Genomic DNA, 18,385 nt, shown 5'->3' on the forward strand with positions numbered 1-18,385 from the left:
TAGGGCACTTTGGAGATTCAGGCACGGCCCCGACCCTGACTGTGATGCAGGCACGGCATCAGCTCGTAGTCAAACTATCGGGCACATGGAGACAGGCGCAGAAAGCAGAAAAGTTGGAAAGGTGGCCAGTGGACTGCAGAAGCACGATTGCGTGCGTCTGTAATGGAATACCCGCCGTGAGGTCTTGCAGAGGCTGCAAGGTTCTGGAGAAAAAGCCAACGGAACTCGCAGTCCGTGCAGGGCTGACGTCTGACTATCCACTACACCTCCGGCTGCTCCTGGACCACAGCCGAAGCAGCAGGGCATGTAGGGATGGGTGGAGGGAGGGTCTGGGGGGGTACGAGGGCAGGACTCACAGGTGCTAGGCGGGCTGCTTGATGCGGCGAGGACGGCTCACGAGGCGCAGAGGGAACTCTGGGCACACAATGGGAGCTGCTCGCACAGGCAAAGGCGAGGAATAGCAATAAATATGATAATACCGGGTAGCAAAAGGCACAGAGAATGAGAAGGGGGAGGGCCACGACGGGAATCCGTGCTGCGGCAAAGGAGCAGACGAGGGCTGGCCGGGACAGGGAGTGCTCAGCGCCCGCCGCAGGACGATGTGCCTATCCCAGCTATCCCAGCGTGAAGAGATGACTGGCACAGGCACCGCCAGGAACATGGTCGTGGAGCTGTTGCTGTTTGAGAGCCGAGCGAGAAGGGCTGACAGCTCTTGGGAGCGTCGGCTCGTCTGGCGGCGGTAGGGGCAGCACGGGCGGGTGCGGGCAATAATTGGGGGCACGTATTGCCTGCTCGCGGTTCCCTTTCATCAACCCGTTGGTAGTCCAGCGCGGCAGAATCAGTGATGAAGAGATGCAGCTGGGCGGCCGCAGCGTAGCGTGTTTGGCCTCCTGCGCGACGTGCAGGCCGCTGCAGCGACAGGCAGGAATACGGGACTCGTGCGCCTGCTCAGGCATCTGGGCTCAGATGTCGGCCAGCATCCAACAGCGGCCGTTCGGAGGCTGGCCAACCGCAATCAATCCCGTCGCTGACTGGTGCCGATCATGCAGCGTGGGAGCGACGGTGGGATGCAGCGAACATGTCCATGTTATTGCGGCAAAATCCCGTGAGAGAATTGCTCCAGCATTTCTCCAGACCGGGCGTCGGGTTCTCCAGCGCCAGCTTGGTGAGCATCCAATGAGCTTCACATAGATTGGGTTTCAAAGTGCGCCGACGCTCCAGGACTGCTCGAGCACCCGGCCAGGACTGCGGCGTGGCCTGTCCGCGACAGCCATCGCACCGTTCGGCCCTCTGCTCCTCTTCCCCTCTCGCTGCACGGCCCGCCGACCATCCCTCGCAGCGCGCTCAGATTCGCTCCGCTGCCCGCTGGAGCAGCAGCGCGACGCCTCTCTCCGGCGGAACAGGACAGAGGCTGAGCTGTGGCGTGCCCAAGTGCTGCCGGAGAAGAGTGGTGATTCATGAGGGGCGTGCCGTGTCGGGCTCAGCAGCAGGTGGAGAGCAGATTGCAGTCCCCGCCGTTAAAGCAGCGGCGAATCGGTCGGGACGAGGCCTCGCGGCAGCCGTTTGCGCGCAGTGACGAACACTCCCCGGCTCATCTCATTCCCACGCTCCCCTGTGTGCTCAACGCCCGCCTCTGGTCTTGCGTGCATGGAGCCATTCTTGGCGTGCTCCAAAAGCACCCCATGCCCCTCTGTCGGTTTCCCAGCCATGCAGCTCACTACTTTATGCGCATGCTTGGTGATAGCAGGCCTGCTATGGGACGGCGTCCCTCCACTTACGCCTCGCGTCTCGGGTCCTTCGAGACCTGCTTTCGACATGGCGTACCGTCCCAGAGTTTCGAGGCCAAATGAGCATGCCTACACGAGACTGCTGTTAGCATCCAATGAAGGCTTCCCGTCCGCCACTGTCACCGCCGGCTCCAGATTCCTTGCAGTAGCGCATCGAAATGCCGTCCATGGCGAAGATTGGGGAGGTGCGTGCCAGCATCCTTTCGTGTCAGTGTCCACTAACCTCAGAAGCACCTGCGGCCTATTAACTTCAGACCTACTTCTGCAACGCCCATGTCCGAGCGAGTCCGAAAAGTAGGTTCTATTATCGGCCTTGCACAGCAGCGGCGAGGGCTGCAGTGGAGGGCAAAATTGCGTTTGATGCTGGGGCTGTTTCTGTTCAGTTTCGAGCTCGCAGGACCCGTGGATGATGTGCGAAGTTTGAAGCTTGAGGTTTGAAGCTTAAAGCTTGTTGCACGTGACAAGCGAATCAATCGGAGGACTTGATTATGTAACTTACACAGCCACGCTAACGCGTCTCAAAAATTTAGCGCCTCGAGCATGGCTGACCGGCTTCATTCCCCTTCGCTGCTACCACCTGTTGTTGGCCCATCACCGCCCCAGTTCAGTGCCTAGTTCCTGCTACAGTTCTAACAATTGCTATCAGACAATGTCTTCATCCCCCAAGGACACGGCCCGTGCTGTCGACTCGAATTCCTCCCTGCAGAAGCGACGGCGCAGCAGAAGTGCGACCGACAGTGATGGCCGCAGGCGCAGCCCGCCAGCTCCATCTCCCAAGGAAGCTGACAGGCGCGACGAAGCTCCAAGTGAAGACGCTCCACCTCTCCCCGACGAGGCTCCGCCAGAGGATGATGGGTGGGAGCCCATCTGGGACGCCAATGCCCAAGCATATTACTTCTTCAACCGTTTTACTCAGGCCAGTCAATGGGACAACCCACGCGTTCCGGAAGCATCTGCGAACGGCTATGGCGCCGGCACATCCACATCGAGCGGCTTCGGTGCATATGGATCAAGCAGCTCTGGCGCGCCAGGTACTTCATCACCACCGAAACGTCGGCATGGCGGATACAATCCCGCGATACATGGTAGCTATGATCCAAATGCCGATTACGCCAAAGAGGCGGAGCGTGAAGAGGAGGAGGAAGAGGCTGCCGCCGCCGCCGCTGTTGCTGCTGCTGCGGCCGGGCTAGCGAACCCGACTCAGGAGCTCAGTGTTAGTGGTCACTTCAATCGCTTTACCGGTCGCTTTCAGGGTGCCGCGCAAAATCCAGAGCGGCATAACGACGAAAACAAGAGCCACCGCCAGCTGAGCGCATTCTTTGATGTCGATGCGGCTGCCAATGCCCATGATGGCCGTAGTCTGAAAGCAGAGCGCCAAAACAAGAAGCTCTCGAAGCAGGAGGTCAAGGCTTTCCGCGAGAAGCGACGCGAGAAGAAGGAAGAAAAGCGCCGGGCGTGGTTGAGGGACTGAGTGTCCCCTTGGTAAGCACGTTGCAAAGTAATTAACATGTAACATTTATATGACGACTAATGCACGACCTACAGGAAGAGGCGTCAAAACTGGCGTATTGTTGAAGCGGGGTTTCGCAAGACGAGGATCATCGCCAAAGGATCATGTATGCTGTCTTTGATATCCATTTTACAATGTCCGATGGCCTATCAGGAGATCTGCCCGGAGATTTTCTGCCTGGAGATTTTCTGCCTAGTCCCAATCGACAAGGAGGGTACACTATCTTTCTGTTTCTCCGTGCACGGATATAGAATCTTCGGTGCATCATGTCCTCTGTCTGCCACGTGGCCATGGGTGCCGTCATCCAGGGTGTCAATTGTTGCTCCTTTAATCTGACGGCTGGCTCATCTGAAGTTCCTTACGGGACAGTAACACGAGGAGTGTCAGCAAATATAGCTTAATATCGGTCGTCCCTCTTTCGTTCATCAAGCCTGCGAGCACCCGTCGCTGGTGTTCATCCCTTCCTTTTGCCTTCTTCGACGCCGGCTGCTCTTTGCTCGTCCGTGCTGTTGGGATTGCTATTGTCCGCCTCGTGTTCCACATCCATGCCGTCGTCCGCATCGGAGTCCCCAGAAGCAGCTCCCGCTTGTCCAATCGCTTTCTCCAATCCTTCTACGGCCCCAAGCAACCACTCCACCACCTCCTTCTTGTCGTTTATCTCAGCCTCGAACACTGCATCGTGCCCTACCCTATTGATGATGGTGACGTCGGCCCCCCGTTGAATCAGCAGCTTAACGCTTTCCAGATGCCCGTTAAGCGCCGCCCAGTGGAGAGCTGTATTCCCCGCATCATTCACCGCATTGATAAGACTGGGTGCAGATGTCGTAACCTTGTCGACGTTGTAAGAAAGTAAAAGCTTGATAACATCTACGATCTTCATTTAGCTCTCATTCAGCCACCGCACAGATGATATAACAGTACCTATATGTCCGTTCGCTGCAGCATAATGCAGGGCGCTATTCTTCGAGTACAGATCAAGCGCTGCGGCTGCTATTTCAGCTTTCGGCTGCTTTGTCTTGGTGGAGAGTTCCGCAAGGAAGGAGTCAAGCTCCGAGGTCTCATTTACGCGGGCAAGGTACAGGATGTCGTCAATCGAATCTTCGTCTAATGCAACCTGAGACATAGTGGGCTTAGGGTCCCTTTGGGGTCCCTTTGCACTTTGGGAGGTGGCTTTTCGCAAAGGAGAGACCTGCGTAAATTTTTTGGTGGGGGATGAATTACGTAGGTGCAGGCCGACACCGCTAGTCCAGAAGCGGGATACGGCCGGTTTGACCTCGTGCATCTCCAGACTTCGATGACCCTGCCTTTCAGTCTCCCAAGAGCAATCTACACAAATTGTGCGTCGGAATACTGCAATCGGCCCTACTAACCAAGTTTCATTCATTCCTTATCATGATCTGATTTCATTCAATTTGTCAGGCATCCTTGTACTTCCCTCAGCAGCGGGCACAGTCCAGCCACCGATACAGCTCAATCTACTTCGGCGCTTCCATATACTAGGGTCCCGAATAACAGTCTAAAGCCACTTTCTACGTTAATCATTACTCTTTTGGTGTATTGCTACTCAATTGACACTTCTTATCAAAGCTTTGGCTCGCCAACTCACGCCACATTTTCGTACAGCCTTCTAAAAGCTTTCATCAATTCCCCACAGCTACAATCAAAGATCTAACCCAAAGATTCTCTCACCGCGAGGTTTCCTTCGCCGTGGCATGGACTAGATCTTACGTTATTGCCTCATAAAGCGGATCCCCGCGGCTTTCAGATTGGTTTCTCACTTCTATCGGATGTAAACAATCAGCCCACTTTGGGCTTTCTTCGGTTCGCCAAACCCAGTCGTAGTCTATATGAGCCGTAATCGCCCGGCCCATGGACCTGGTTGCTTCTACGCGATCTCCGATCATGTCTGCTACGGCACAAGTATTGCCTTGCAACTATCAAAGCCGACTTTTCATCGCTCTATCTCGGCAAAGTCTTTTTGTTTGGACAGATGGTTCCGCCGAGGCCACCTCATATCGCAGCAAGAGTGCCAAGGCCATCTCCATAGGTGATCAAGGTTTGTTGAGGATGTATTAGGTATGTCGTAAATGGGATCTAGACATGTAAGCAATGTACGACGAGTTCACTCGCCAATTTGGGACAAGGAGGATTCATACCGACCGGATGAAAGCCGAACCAAACTTCACCAAAAGCCCAACCGCAGTTACCATACTTGATCCCTCATCTTAAGCCGCGACATCTGACCGAATATCATGCAGGTACGGAGTCGTAGCCGAGTTGGTTCGGCATTCCTAAAGGTCCCAATGGGCATCTGATGTCTATCTGTCGTTCCTCTTTTCCGAATCCTGAAGCAAGCATCAGGCAACAGTTGATCTAGCTGCAGCTCAAAATAGCTGAACTACGTGGGGCGATTTATTGCTCGCTCTTTTCCAGATCAGACTCGTTCGAGCTTTCATATATTACCACAGGCCACTTGTTTCACCCTCAGCTCATTCCTTCTCATTGTATATAATAACTTCCTCAACAATTGTCGCTCGACATATCCTAAATCTTGGCGAGAGGTTGCACGGAAGACTCTGCCGAACTCGCCTGTGACAGACTAGACCGAATGTCATATGATTAGTAGGGCCGACATGCACGACATGGCGTGTTAAACCCGAACAAATATCGCCGACGCATATCCCGCCCCCCCTGACCTTGCTTTCTGCGCGTTTCCACTGGAGGGACTCTAGCTCAGTGCTTCTTTCTAGATTTAGCACTAGTCACCCATGATGCTGCTATCCAGCTGGCACAGCGATATTTTATTACTGCACAAGGACGACACGCCATAATGGGTTTGAATCAATTCCGTCAACTATTGATTCTGGCACATATTCCAGGTTGGATAGTCGTATCCAAGGTAGGAATTCTACCGGACATCAGCAAGCTCAGCCTCTTCCAGACGGACGCGAACAGTCCACTACAAACAGCCTGATGGGAGCAGCATTTCCATCACTCCACTTCACAGGAGCTCCAGCGCCATTCCGTTAACTTTCAATTAGTTTTAGTGAGACTATGACCCTTTCCTTCATCCGTTTGGACGGGCCCTACTTTACACCCGGTGATCTCCGACCTCACAAGACCCTCAATTTTTTCAGAGTTCTATTACTTACATATTCTCTTCACACATTTTTTGGCCAATGCTCTCTGATATATGCTGTCTTGGTGGTGTCAGTAGAGCACTGTATACAATTCATCTCCGGAGTAGCTTCCTACTTCTTGTCTAACTTTCTTAGAATATCGCAATTGCCCAAATGCGCACAAACTACTCTCCAGTCTCCTTCCTGTCGACCGATTATAACTCTAAAACATATAGTCTACTAGCCAGTGGAGTGGCGTTAGCTCCATCCTGGCTCTTCCGTTTTAAGTCGTGTGCCGAAAAGTTGCATCGCCGATAGAAGCCCATAGCCGATCAACCATGGTATGTATTCGAAAGGGTTGTGTTGGTAAATAACTCTCCCTAAACGGTTCCGAAATGCGAGTGACATGTTTATTTGTACTAGTACTGTACTTACCGTCTACTTACCTCTTGTTCTACAATTAATGGGCAATTAAAAATCGTTTCTATAACGTCGAGTCTTCTCTTTGATAATTTCCTACATCCTTAATGCATATATCATAACCTGAGAACAGTATTATGCTCTTTTAAGTGTTTAGAAATGAATTACTGTTTTAACTGACTCTTTCACCTGTTTTCTCAAAAGGGGTTCTCTAGCACCTGCTTTACCTTGCTACACGCTTGGAAGGCTGCAAGAGATTCCAACGTGTTCCAGATCTACGCGTAGCTGGCATAGGCTTTGCGGTTTACCTTACGACCTGTTACCAAGCCAAAAGGTTAAGTGAACGGGAGCTAGAAATTTGGTTTCGCTATGCTGTGCACGTTGGATTTGAGCTTATATGTTGCATAGGTAAGAAACAACTTGATGAGTGCGTTGAAGCCTAGACAGATTGGTTTGGCATAGGTATCTTAAATGCGACTAGCTGTGATGAGCAAGAACGAAATGTCCCATACTTCAAGATGTTTCATAAGGATGGATGGACTTTATTCTAAACAGGGGGAGATATTGTTACTTATTGTGTTACTTATGTATCTGACGAATCAAAAAGATCTATTGTAAGATAGCAAACTCTTTTTTCTTGACCCACTCCTTGGTTCGAGCAATGGCTTCGTATACCCAACCCCTGGTAATATTCTATTGTAGATGCTGTCACAATATGCTGTGTCGTTCACGCCTTAACATCCCCCTAAATCCCAATCCCATTCTAGGAGTTCATTACCACTATCACCATACCCAAACCAAGCAATCGTACACATATCCATTCCCTAACTATATCAACCACCCCTTCATCTCATACATCACTCTCACTCATACCTCAACACCCACCTCACACCTTCCATCCCTTGCCTCCTCTTCACCCTAACATGAAGCTGCCTAGTAGGCTTCAACGTCCCGACCGGAATCGCCTTCGCATCAACTGGCGGATCAAACGCCACCCTCTCCTGTCCCTCGGGCGGCTCGAAATCAAATGCCATAGCCATAACAGCTGCTAGCGATGCAATCTCCATTTGCGCGAAATAGCGTCCGGGGCAGAGATGCAAGCCGCCGCCAAACGCGCGGAAGGCTGCAGGATTGACGGCGTCGTCTTTGGAACTAGAGCTGGGGTTGGGAATGGCGCCGGAGGGCGATGACCTCGTGCCAGAGGGCGTGTGGAGGAAGCGGTGGGGGTTGAAGGAAGTAGCGTCGGGACCCCAGGTTGAAGTGGAGGTGTGAAGGACGCCGCCTGCAATTTGTACGACGGAGCCGGCGCGGAGTAGGTATGTGTCCGCGATGATGGTGTCGGCGGTTACGAAGCGGGGGGTTAGCATTGGAGAAGTCATGCGGAGGGTTTCTCGCATGACGGAATTAAGGAGGGGGCAGGAGTTTTTGAGACAGGTGTAGGATATCGTGTCTGGGGATACGAGGGCGTTGGATTCGACTTCCTGTCTGATTTCAGCAAGAAGGTCCGGCCGGCTGAAGATATTGTTGAGAACCCAGAAGGTGGTGATGCTGGCGTTGGAGTTGAATCCGAACGCTATGCCCATTTCCAGCCGCGCCTTTTCCGACGTGGAAATTCCGAAGGTGTCGTGCAGTTTGTTGCGCTCTTGGAGGAGGCAGTAAGCTTGATTTATCCGCCCCTTTTCGATGTAGTCGACGAAGCCCGCAACGCAGTTCTCCAGACCTTGATATGCTTCTCGACAGGTGAGGTTTGGCAGAAGGCCGAGCAGGAAGGTCGGCATTCCAGCATCCCATTTCCAGAAGTCCTCGATCAATTGCGGATTCAGAGCAAATGGATTCTCTGGCCCATAGAAAGTCTTCATAGCTGAAGCCGTCACTGTTCGCGTTACCCACCTGAACAACTCAATTGTCGATCCATCAGAGATAGCATTCACAGCATCGCTGAACAGATGCAATTGCACGGCACTGATGCCGCCAATTCTGCCTGCATTCAACGGCGGATTGATGATTTCATGTGACGTGTCCAACATGGGTTTCCGGTTTTCTAGCTTCGCTTTCGCGTCCCTGATGATCTCCTTTGTGGCGTTGCTTGCCCCAACCATGCGGGGCGTCATTTCGACAACGATGGGGTCGAAGCTGAGGGTTGCGGGCGAGCGCATGATGTGCTGAGCCATGCTGGGAGAGAGGACAACATAGGTGCGACTGTTGAGTATGGGGAGTGTGACAATTGGGCTCTTGGTTTGCGCACTAGGCATTATGGTGAGTCGCGGCTACTACTTCTAGGCATTTGGTATGAAGGTGTGATCAACTTACCTGATCTTTTCAAAGTAGCTCGCGCCATCGCGCATTAAGCCAATGATATGTCCAATGAGGGGTATCTTGGGCTGGATGACAGGAGGTTCTCGCGGATCAAGCTTCACACGAAAGAAATTGACGAGGAAGGCAGCAGAGAGTAAACCCAGCACGAGAGCCGCTACAATTGCCTCCGCCGTCGCCATGGTAGTAGATGCTGTTGTGACACAGACTGTTTACAACATGCCGACAGGGACGATCGCCTTTAAACCTTGGGAGAGGCTGGTCGCTTCGACGCTTAGTCGTGATTGGAATTGGCATGGTGTTGGTGCGGCAAGCCGCTATCAACGCTAAGTGGCTCTATCCCACTCCACTTCTCAAGAAAAATGAATAACAAAAACCACAGATCCTTCTAAACGAGCCGGCACGTGCAAGGCAAGACAGAAACCCGAGCCATTGCGCGGAGGAGGTTGTGGTGTTGATACCGGGGCCACTTTCGTTTGCGTAACCCCCCGGATTCCCGGCTGTGAAATCAAGCTTCGATGTCAAGGGGCGTGCCATCGATGATTGGTCCGGGTGGCACCTGGTTGGATCCCGTTCCTGACTGCATTTCTTCATCTCCACCTGCACCCAAGACGGTATATAAAGACCTTCAATGCCATCAGTGTCTCAGCCAACTGGACATCTATGACCATACAACTATTCGTTCTCCTCGTCGTTCACTATAGCCACTATCCGCCTCCATCCGACCCTCTTCCCGCATTCCTCACGCCATGCACCTTGTATTAACGCTCTCTTTCATACTGTCCGGGTCAGGAACAATAGCGTCTTCAATCCCAGATGTTTCCGGCACGCTGCAAAACATTTTAAAGAACACAGACAACTCTAACAAATACACGTATCCCACCGATCTCACGCGCGGAATTATTCCAGTATGACTATGTCAGTCATGCGCTGAACTGCTGAAAACTCATTAAGAGCTAGAAACCATTTCACAGTCATAATGACTATTGGAGAGATGTCCCCTTCTATTCGGGACTGAGCTATGGCGCTATAAGCACGGAGGCGGATGTTTGGTTGATTAATGGGACGCTATATGTATGTTGGGGGTTTGACAACTGTTGCCAAAATATGCCAACTTTTCCCTTGTATCATCGAAACCGAATCGTTTTTGTTGACTATACTATTTCCTTCTCATTAGATTTTGTCTCGCACCCATCATTAAGTTCTCTTCTCTGTGCTTTTTTACAAATGTCCAATTTCCTGATCCGGCCCCATCCGCCGCCTTTCACATTCCCTGACAACCTCCAGGTCGGTCACGAACTCGGCGCCCTAACCACAGAGCGCACCCTCGAATCCCTTTATATCAACCCAATCCTAGACACGCTCCACCGACAAAACCCAGTCACTAAATTTTCGCCCTCTCCAACCCGGAACGGTGTATTCGATGCCGACAGTGGACAAACCCTTTACCTCTTCATCGACCTCAAAACCTCCGGCTCCGAAACCTGGCCCGCAGTCCTTAAAGCCCTCGCCCCTTTAAGCTCCGCAAACTACCTTTCAACCTACGATGGCACAGCCTTCAAACCCGGACCCGTCACCATTATCGGAACAGGCAACACCCCGCTCTCCGCCATCCAATCTGCCATCCCTCGCTCCGCATTCTACGACGCTCCACTCCCTCTTCTCTCCTCCACATTCTCTAATATCACAGCTTTCGACTCCCCAATCGCAAGCACCGACTTCGCTGTCCAGTTCGGGAAAGTCGTAAACCAAGAGTTCAACGCTACCCAACTCGACGTCCTGCGCTCGCAAGTCAAAACCGCGCACGATAAGGGAATCAAGGTGCGGTATTGGGATCAACCGGGGTGGCCGGTGGGGACGCGAAATGCGGTTTGGAGGACGTTGATTGATGAGGGGGTTGATATTTTGAATGTGGATGATTTGAAAGGATGTGCGGAGTTTTGGGAAGCGAGGGGTTGACTAGCTAGTGAGGGTGATGGTGATGCTTCGCCCTCCACCGTTCTAGGGCATTTGTTGGGGAGTTTTGGACACTGCGTGAATACTGATTTTGGCATTTTGGGTTCGGAATCTGGGACGAGTATGAGTGTTTTTCAAAGTGTGGAATTTGGATCTTGGCAATGGAATGGTTGGAGATGAGTTTTGAGGAATGTGAATAACGGACCATAAAACATACTATACTATATATGCTATACAAATCTCCCCAGCATAATGTACACTAAACATACACAACAAAAACCAATACATCAATATCTTCACCCTACACCTTCCCCAACGCCTCTCTAACCTTCCCAACCACCTCCCTCGCCCTCCTCCTCCTTTCAACCCCCACATCTTCAACAATTGGTCTCTCATACCCTTCCACAATCACCCTAACCCCCTCCTCCACAACTTTCAACGTCTTCCTCCCCTCCTCTCTAACCTCCGCCTGCCAAAGCCCCCTCGCCCTCTCCCACAACTTCTGCATCCGTCGAAGTGAATACACAAAGCCTAGAGCTGCAATAGCGCTGGCTTCAAAAACGCTGAAAGACGGTATTGAGACATAAAAGAGAGCCGAGAGAGCGGTGGAAAGGGAAGTTGTGGAGAGGGTGGTGAGGACGAGGCGTTGGGCGAGGGCTTGGAGGTGTGGGACGGTTTCTTGAAGGAGAGAGGTGCGGGATACGGAGATTTGAGAGCGCCACGGCTGTGATGACCGGCGTTCTGTCGATATTTTCGTTAAAGGGGTTTCTTGGTCCAGCGGAATTGGAGTCGAGGACGATGGGTTGTTTTGCAAGAATTGTTCATTGGCTCCAGCCTGCGGGAGAGGGGAGGTGGGTTGGAGCGATTGAATGTTTTCGGGGAACCCGGCTTGGTTTATGCGGCCAGCCAGGTATATGCAATTCTTCTCTGCGTCTACTAGCCACCGACGCTCTAATATCTCGGACGTGATCATCCCAACATCGTCCACACGCCAGAGAAGTTTCCACCACGAAATCTTATGCCAGTTACGAGCCTCAAATGCTTCATCTAGCTGGTCTCGGAGTTCTGTATGCGCAGTTTCCGCCCAGGAATCGAGGTGCTTGAGAATGGATGCGGCTTCTTGTCGAGGCGTGGTTGCTATTGCAGCTTTCTCTCGATGGTGTGCAGCTTCTCTCATGATATTGGCCTCGATATCATCCGTGACAGATTCGATGAACTGTTTGATTGCCGGCTTTAATTGTGAACCAGATGGGTGAAGTCCTTGGATAAGCCAGTGTGATAAGTTAGGCATACCGCTACTATGCCACCCTTTTTCATAGATTCTTGAGTTTGCAATTGACTCTCTGAAGCTTGCCAATGCTTTGGTGCCCGTGGTAAGGTTCACCAAGGAGCATGTATTCTCCTCATTCAAAGACGTCTCGTCTAAAGACGCAGGTGCGTCAATGGCAAGTTTAACAATACCTTTCATATCACAAAGGCTGTCATTTGCATATCTGCCATACGCCACCGCGCTGTCGATCCCCTCGCCGAGCACCAAGGTTTTATGTACCGGGTATGGAGATGGACTACTCCTGACTAATGAAGCCTGTAGTTTCGGGACTATGATGGCATCACCCGGTTCCTCTGACGCGCAAGGTGTACCAGATCCCGAGAGATCGGCATTTAAGGTAGACACGAGAACTTCCAGATTGTATGCTTGTAGGGTTCGTGATGGGATCGAGAGGATTTTGAATAGCGGATTTGGAGGGTGCGCATCGGTTTCGTCTCCGTACCTGGAATCTCTATCAGCATCGAAGCGCGTTGCTCTGTAACGTGGATTCCAACCGCAACAAAACTGCTCTCCCGACCTCATCCTCTGATGCCTCCAACAGTTTCTCCCAGAGTCCTTCCGCACTCAATGGATCCGCGAGTAGTAATCGGACGAGCTTCTGTGCGCATCTTTGATCGCTCAGAGAGAGTACTGTGTCTAACGTTAGCTTGAAGAATAGAGAACTTGCACTTAGGATATACCCGCAACCCGAACGACAGGATCTTCCACTGACAACCCTCGCAGAGCCAATTGAAGCCTGCTAATATTAACATACGTCTCCGCTGCATCACTCAGTTCCGACAGGGCATTGTAGAGCTCTTTCTTTCGCGGGGGAATACTGGGGCCCGCATTTATCGCTGTCGGAGAAACTTGTGTCGAGGCGAAACGGATCCGGAGGTTCGAGCATGGCGGAGGTGCTCGAATTGGCGTATTGCGATAGCTTATGAAGGATGTAGATCGGCTAATTCCTCTTCTACTTAGGAGGCACGTTGATCGCTGCACGAAAGCCACCCATGGAGGCATTGGGTTGGAAGTTGAACCTGACTTTTGCGCGAGTTCGAAGATGATGTCGGAACTAGATCGGAAGAACTGTCGGACCGGTAACGTCACGTGCTTGGGTTTGCATGGACATGTGCAACCGCTGGACACATTAAAAGCTTTGTGTTCCAAAAATAAAATCTCATTCCCAGCTACGCTGGCACTCTAAGCCATGGGCACTTGATCAGCCCAATTACAACTATTCATCGTAGGCTTCCCTCTAGGTCACGGCCCCCGGCTTCACAATACGCCTGATTGGTATACTAGTGACAGTGTAATGCCCAGGTCAGAAAGAAGAGTCAGATACTCTTATCAAATTGAGCCGTCAGTCCCAAAACCGCTACTAGCTCCTTCGGCTACGTCCAGACCCGGATGACCTTAAGAAGTGATTAGCACTGGGTAGTATGCTTGTGGAGAGGCAGAGACTTACATGCTGATTCTTCTAGCGACGGTCGCGAGTCCTGTATCGTTGTCCGCCTCCTTGGTAGCCTTCTCGAGAGCCTGCTCTCGGCTAACCTCTTGCGATTTTCGAACTTCTTCATGGCTTGGTGGGAGTCGCTCGTTCTGGAGATCAACCTTTCGGGCGTCTTCGAAGCTATGAATAGCTTGCTTAATTCCCTCTGCACCGAGCATGAGGGTACCCGCAGGGAGTCTGCCACCGGATGCTGTCTTCAATTCAGTAACGCGCTCAGACTCTTCACGTAATACCTGGAATACGCGAGAGAGTCTGCCAATAGCAAGAATCTTGTTCTTGATTGCCCGACGCTTGAATTCGGTGGACTCTGGATCCATGTTTGCAGAAAGTGGTGGGGAAGAGGGACCTGAAGGTAGGGAGCTGGGAGTCTCCTCCTCAAGCTCTTCTTTCGAACAGGTATTCAATATTGCAATGAGCATATCAGTGACTATGAAAATTAGCAACGGTCCAAGTGTCATAGAGAGGGGATGTACTTTTTTCACCAACAAATGGAAGTGACCAAGTGAACACATCCATGAAGTTGGGCAACCAGTAGGGATGGGGCGTGCAGTCTGAACCTGGTTAGCGGGGTCCTAAGCCGGTGCCGATTACCACTCTTACTAAATTGTCTGATGTTCATCACATTGTTCTCATACTTCAGAACCGCCGCCTTGTTGTTGTAAACATCCAGATAATTCGGCGCACTGAAAATCGTCATGACGCTAGGGAAGCCGGTAGTACGAGTCTTACGGTACATACGATACCCAGCGTCTTGGGCTTCGTGGGCGCGGATGATGGACAGAAGATTGTTCTTCTCAAGGAAAGCGCATGCGGCCGGGTATGAAAAGAAGTACGAGCATCCGCGGACATGATTGTGGATGAAGAAGTCGTTTGTCTTCTCCTGCCCGAATTCCTCCAGTGGGTCGGCCCACAGAATATCACACATCAGTCCGTGAGTGGGCGGCTCCCGGAACCTATCAATCTAAGAAACAGTCAGTGGCTGTTCGTTCCATTGTTATGCTTGTTCAATACTCACACTCTTCAAGTCTTCCAGAGTATGTAGCTCAGGGCTCAACCCGCCATGTATACATAAAAATTGTTTGTTCATGACTGCGGCGAGGGGTAATGCGCAGAAGGATTCCATGCAAGCTTCGTAGACCTGCTCCGAATACTTATGCTTGCACTCTAACTTGAACGTAAAGTAGTCGGTTAAATGCCGACACTCGTGGTTCCCACGGAGCAACCAGAGGGTGTTTGGATACCAGATTTTCAAAGACCACAGATACAGAACGCACTGAAGAATGTCAGTACTATCTCTCTCGAACAGCGAGAATGCGCCTTGCCTCAATGCTGAAGTATCCTCGATCAACGTAGTCTCCTAAGAACAAGTATCGCGTCTCAGCAGGGTCCCCGCCTACTTCGAACAGCTTCATGAGGTCGTAATATTGCCCGTGAACGTCGCCGCACACCGTAATAGGCGCGTCCATCTCCAACAGATTCGGCTCTGACTTTAGAATCTCGGTACCTTTTCGTATGATCCATAGAGCTTGGTCCTCAGTCAGACGACCCTCGCGGTAAAAATGCTGCTTCAGGAACTGCAGATTGGGCTTTGTGCGATCTTGCGGCGACAAGAATTGGTCCTGAGTCGGCGGGTGGAAGGCAGGCGCTTGAACATCTGACAGCCAAGGCGGGGTCAGCTGAAATTCGCGTGCGAAGATGGACATTGAAGCTCAAAGCATGTTTGCTGTATTCTGTTGGGAAGAGTGGAACAACCATACCCTTGCAGACGCGCTCTAAGGTGCTCACTTGGGTGCCATCTTCCATCGTATGCAGGGTGAAGTCAATCTCAGGCAGGGGCTTCTTCTCTTTGACAGCGCGGATGGCATTGTCCAGGTATTTGGTCTGGTCAAACGGCTGCTGGCTGTTGTCCATGCTAGGCAGACTTGGCGAGGGCAGCGACGCAGGATTGTGGGTATGGGTGGCAGAGAAGAGCGGGAGGCAACGAGGGGGGAGTGGGGAGGGTAGCGGAGACCCTGTAGTGGCGACGGGTGAAACGAGTGCCGAGGCTGTCTGGAGTGGTGCGGATAGCTCAGAACTATGGTAAGCTAGAACTGGATGTGAATAGAGTCGCTGTCGTCGGCGTCGCGTGCCTAGTGGTGTGCTGGCAAACTGGAGCTGGATAGGGCTGAGAAAATCCCAAGGTGTCGACCTGGAGGGGACGCCGCTTATGTAATGCGAAATACCTGAGGGTTCCCAATGGGGAAGTTGGTCAGAGAACAACGTCACTGCACATGAACGGTGGAACAGTTCAACGCAACACTTTCATCTGTGTTGAGATTTTGATCACACTTTGTGAGCATGGAAAACAGGATATCCGGGGTATATATTCAATTCTTAAGTGTACTACTGTACTCGCAACTTTTGCGAGTCTTACTGCTGTGGTGGGACAAATAATGGCATGGAAGCTCAATATAATACCGAAGACTGGGTATGGATGAAATTAAAGAAAAGAAGAGAGACTGGAGAAGGTGTCCACGCTAATCCAGATACAAAATAGCAAAATGGCCCAAAATGCCATGCCAAAACCGGGTATGTACAGATACTCCAATCCTCAGCATCAAGCCGTAGATATCATGCTTAAAGATGCTGGCCAAAAACTCCAGGTAAATGCTTGCATGGCGACAGTGGTCGACATGTGATACATTGTGAGATTTCGCACTTAGATCATCTCGGAGCCGTGTCGGCGGTGGAGGTGTACTCGGCGGCCACGTGCAGTACGACGAGTGATGGCGCCATTCGAACAAGACATTCCAGCAGCAAGAGCTTGCGGAACAGCACATCCACGATTGCAGAGACCAAACTGGTTGCTACCGATGCAGACTACACCACCATCGTTGGTGCATGCGACACAGTTTCCGGAAGCTGCTGGGGCAGCCGGAGCCGCACCAGTTGGAGATGGGGCGGCAGTGGGTTCAGCCAGGCTAGCGGTCGTCGTAACAACAAGAGTAGTGAAAGATGTCTGTGGGCCTCCAGCGGCTGAAGAAGCACCAGGGGCAAATATACCTCCAGGATTTGAGGTAGCAGGAAGAGAAGCGAGAACGCTAGTTGCAACAGGCCCGGTAGGGGCAGCTGAAGAAGCGCCACCACCTCCGGTAGCCTTAGCAGGAGACCCCATTGTACCGGCGCCAGCACCCATCTTGAACATCGAAGAACAGCCTCCATTGTCGACGATAGAACTACCCAGCGCGGCCCCGACCCCAGTAACAACCGAGTCACCAGGCTGGGGATAAACAAAGTCCTGTGTTTCAACGGTTCCGCAGGTGGAATTGGGCAGGTTGATAACGAACATGTCCGGCAGCTTGGCAAAGAAGGCTGATGAGGCCTCCTGAGACGCAGCTTCAACTCCGCCCGAAACCATAATGGGAGCGCAGTTCTGATAGTATTCGCGATTGCCCACTTTATTCAGCCAGCTCCAGCTGAACGTGTATTGGCCGTTTGGAGTATCCTTTGGCATCGTTACGGGAAAGGTGTTAGCACCAGTGCCCAGGGGGGTTTCTGGTGTCAAGTTGCCTTCAACGTTCGATGGGCATCCACCAATAACGCTATGGATAACCTTCCACTGAGACTGCTTCGTAGGCTCCTTATCTGTGGTGATCGAAAACTGGCATGATCCACCACCATGAACTGCTGAGCCCATGAACCGAACTGTCTGTGTCTCGCCGGCTTTCCAGTTGTTCATTTGTACGATTTTATACCCGGTTGGGAACTTGCATGGGAAGTCGGCGCCGTTTGGGTCTAATGGAGCGTTTTGCACGGATCCATTGTTGAAAGGGACCGGGTTGAGGAGGACCATATGAGCATTCGCGGCAGTTGCCAAGAGCGCGATGCGCAAAGTCGGAAGGAAGAACTTCATCGTGGTTATGTATATGATAGAGAATAGATATAGCTTCTGCTAAGAAATCGCGAAGACCAGCTACGCGATGCAAGGAGTTGTGCTTGATTGGAAGTTGTGGTGTTGTGAAGAACCTGAAGAGGTTATTAGAATATGTAGTTGCGTGAATAATGAGAAAGTTAGAGGGTGCCCTCTTCATTGTGTGTGTATTGACGCGGGGTGAAGTGAAGTCATCGTTGAGAGTGAACAATCTCGGAATCACAATGCAAAGCATAGGAACAGGCTCAACAATGTCACTTACCAGTGAAATAGTGAATGGTTTAACAGCTGGTGCAAAATGTAGTCGGAATCAAGACTAGTCGAGGCTCTTTCAGAGTATGCTCAAAGTTCAACAGAAGGAATGTGAGGGAAAGTCTCCCAGAAAAAAAAGTCTCTGCCACAGGCAAGAGTCCAGAAAAGAAAACTTTGAAGAACGGGAAACGTCTGCGGCAAGCCAGCGATGGATGGAAACACAAGGAGGGTACCGGTCATATTTAAGTTGGACTCCGCCTGAGTGTGGCGAGCAATAAGATCTCAGGCCTTCGCCG

At 51.6% G+C, this 18,385-nt stretch overlaps 8 protein-coding genes across 8 annotated transcripts; 3 read left to right on the plus strand and 5 right to left on the minus strand.

Moving 5' to 3' along the window:
- The first annotated feature begins 1,595 nt into the window (after positions 1-1,595).
- On the plus strand, positions 1,596-2,337 carry BDR25DRAFT_308145 (uncharacterized protein). Its single transcript, XM_033690976.1, has 2 exons — positions 1,596-1,972; positions 2,019-2,337. Exons 1-2 carry the CDS (start codon positions 1,708-1,710, stop codon positions 2,033-2,035), a joined length of 282 nt encoding a protein of 93 aa, XP_033539611.1. The 5' UTR covers positions 1,596-1,707; the 3' UTR covers positions 2,036-2,337.
- BDR25DRAFT_308146 (uncharacterized protein) lies at positions 2,336-3,698 on the plus strand. Its single transcript, XM_033690977.1, has 2 exons — positions 2,336-3,269; positions 3,333-3,698. The coding sequence occupies exon 1, from the start codon at positions 2,437-2,439 to the stop codon at positions 3,256-3,258; it is 822 nt and encodes a 273-aa protein (XP_033539612.1). The 5' UTR covers positions 2,336-2,436; the 3' UTR covers positions 3,259-3,269; positions 3,333-3,698.
- Positions 3,341-4,556, minus strand: BDR25DRAFT_347615 (ankyrin). The gene is made up of 2 exons (XM_033694286.1): positions 4,219-4,556; positions 3,341-4,164 (listed from the first exon to the last, which is right to left on the minus strand). Exons 1-2 carry the CDS (start codon positions 4,418-4,420, stop codon positions 3,752-3,754), a joined length of 615 nt encoding a protein of 204 aa, XP_033539613.1. The 5' UTR covers positions 4,421-4,556; the 3' UTR covers positions 3,341-3,751.
- Positions 4,557-7,409: 2,853 nt separating this feature from the next.
- Positions 7,410-9,577, minus strand: BDR25DRAFT_299035 (cytochrome P450). Its single transcript, XM_033689115.1, has 2 exons — positions 9,147-9,577; positions 7,410-9,080 (listed from the first exon to the last, which is right to left on the minus strand). The coding sequence occupies exons 1-2, from the start codon at positions 9,329-9,331 to the stop codon at positions 7,700-7,702; spliced, it is 1,566 nt and encodes a 521-aa protein (XP_033539614.1). The 5' UTR covers positions 9,332-9,577; the 3' UTR covers positions 7,410-7,699.
- A 159-nt stretch (positions 9,578-9,736) lies between these two features.
- BDR25DRAFT_308150 (uncharacterized protein) lies at positions 9,737-11,318 on the plus strand. Its single transcript, XM_033690978.1, has 3 exons — positions 9,737-10,057; positions 10,110-10,223; positions 10,437-11,318. The coding sequence occupies exons 1-3, from the start codon at positions 9,899-9,901 to the stop codon at positions 11,106-11,108; spliced, it is 945 nt and encodes a 314-aa protein (XP_033539615.1). The 5' UTR covers positions 9,737-9,898; the 3' UTR covers positions 11,109-11,318.
- Positions 11,319-11,367: 49 nt separating this feature from the next.
- On the minus strand, positions 11,368-13,438 carry BDR25DRAFT_308152 (uncharacterized protein; the record flags this gene model as incomplete). The annotated part of the gene is made up of 3 exons (XM_033690979.1): positions 11,368-12,877; positions 12,930-13,065; positions 13,116-13,438. Coding segments are annotated over 3 exons (1,930 nt in total), but the record flags the coding sequence as incomplete, so codon positions are not given.
- A 143-nt stretch (positions 13,439-13,581) lies between these two features.
- Positions 13,582-16,076, minus strand: BDR25DRAFT_338166 (Metallo-dependent phosphatase). The gene is made up of 7 exons (XM_033693263.1): positions 15,685-16,076; positions 15,250-15,581; positions 14,943-15,200; positions 14,528-14,888; positions 14,401-14,478; positions 13,883-14,354; positions 13,582-13,829 (listed from the first exon to the last, which is right to left on the minus strand). The coding sequence occupies exons 1-7, from the start codon at positions 15,836-15,838 to the stop codon at positions 13,796-13,798; spliced, it is 1,689 nt and encodes a 562-aa protein (XP_033539617.1). The 5' UTR covers positions 15,839-16,076; the 3' UTR covers positions 13,582-13,795.
- A 238-nt stretch (positions 16,077-16,314) lies between these two features.
- On the minus strand, positions 16,315-18,286 carry BDR25DRAFT_347618 (uncharacterized protein). Its single transcript, XM_033694287.1, has 2 exons — positions 18,100-18,286; positions 16,315-17,932 (listed from the first exon to the last, which is right to left on the minus strand). The coding sequence occupies exon 2, from the start codon at positions 17,817-17,819 to the stop codon at positions 16,626-16,628; it is 1,194 nt and encodes a 397-aa protein (XP_033539618.1). The 5' UTR covers positions 17,820-17,932; positions 18,100-18,286; the 3' UTR covers positions 16,315-16,625.
- Between the last annotated feature and the right edge of the window lie 99 nt (positions 18,287-18,385).

Source organism: Lindgomyces ingoldianus (genome assembly GCF_010093535.1).
Source record: "Lindgomyces ingoldianus strain ATCC 200398 unplaced genomic scaffold BDR25scaffold_72, whole genome shotgun sequence".
Taxonomy (NCBI): domain Eukaryota; kingdom Fungi; phylum Ascomycota; class Dothideomycetes; order Pleosporales; family Lindgomycetaceae; genus Lindgomyces; species Lindgomyces ingoldianus.

What these genes read in the sequence shown, in the direction of transcription:
- BDR25DRAFT_347618 (XM_033694287.1), bottom strand. Translation starts at nt 17,819, where the DNA reads ATGAAGTTCTTCCTTCCGACTTTGCGCATCGCGCTCTTGGCAACTGCC.
- BDR25DRAFT_308146 (XM_033690977.1), top strand. Translation starts at nt 2,437, where the DNA reads ATGTCTTCATCCCCCAAGGACACGGCCCGTGCTGTCGACTCGAATTCC.
- BDR25DRAFT_299035 (XM_033689115.1), bottom strand. Translation starts at nt 9,331, where the DNA reads ATGGCGACGGCGGAGGCAATTGTAGCGGCTCTCGTGCTGGGTTTACTC. An exon ending in AGCTACTTTGAAAAGATCAG is followed by an intron (nt 9,081 to 9,146) that starts GTAAGTTGATCA and finishes CATAATGCCTAG; the next exon opens with TGCGCAAACCAAGAGCCCAA.
- BDR25DRAFT_308150 (XM_033690978.1), top strand. Translation starts at nt 9,899, where the DNA reads ATGCACCTTGTATTAACGCTCTCTTTCATACTGTCCGGGTCAGGAACA. An exon ending in TCACGCGCGGAATTATTCCA is followed by an intron (nt 10,058 to 10,109) that starts GTATGACTATGT and finishes ATTAAGAGCTAG; the next exon opens with AAACCATTTCACAGTCATAA. An exon ending in TGATTAATGGGACGCTATAT is followed by an intron (nt 10,224 to 10,436) that starts GTATGTTGGGGG and finishes GACAACCTCCAG; the next exon opens with GTCGGTCACGAACTCGGCGC.
- BDR25DRAFT_308145 (XM_033690976.1), top strand. Translation starts at nt 1,708, where the DNA reads ATGCAGCTCACTACTTTATGCGCATGCTTGGTGATAGCAGGCCTGCTA.
- BDR25DRAFT_338166 (XM_033693263.1), bottom strand. Translation starts at nt 15,838, where the DNA reads ATGGACAACAGCCAGCAGCCGTTTGACCAGACCAAATACCTGGACAAT. An exon ending in CTTAGAGCGCGTCTGCAAGG is followed by an intron (nt 15,582 to 15,684) that starts GTATGGTTGTTC and finishes CTTGGCTGTCAG; the next exon opens with ATGTTCAAGCGCCTGCCTTC. An exon ending in GATGAACATCAGACAATTTA is followed by an intron (nt 14,479 to 14,527) that starts GTAAGAGTGGTA and finishes AACCAGGTTCAG; the next exon opens with ACTGCACGCCCCATCCCTAC.
- BDR25DRAFT_347615 (XM_033694286.1), bottom strand. Translation starts at nt 4,420, where the DNA reads ATGTCTCAGGTTGCATTAGACGAAGATTCGATTGACGACATCCTGTAC. An exon ending in TGCAGCGAACGGACATATAG is followed by an intron (nt 4,165 to 4,218) that starts GTACTGTTATAT and finishes TGAAGATCGTAG; the next exon opens with ATGTTATCAAGCTTTTACTT.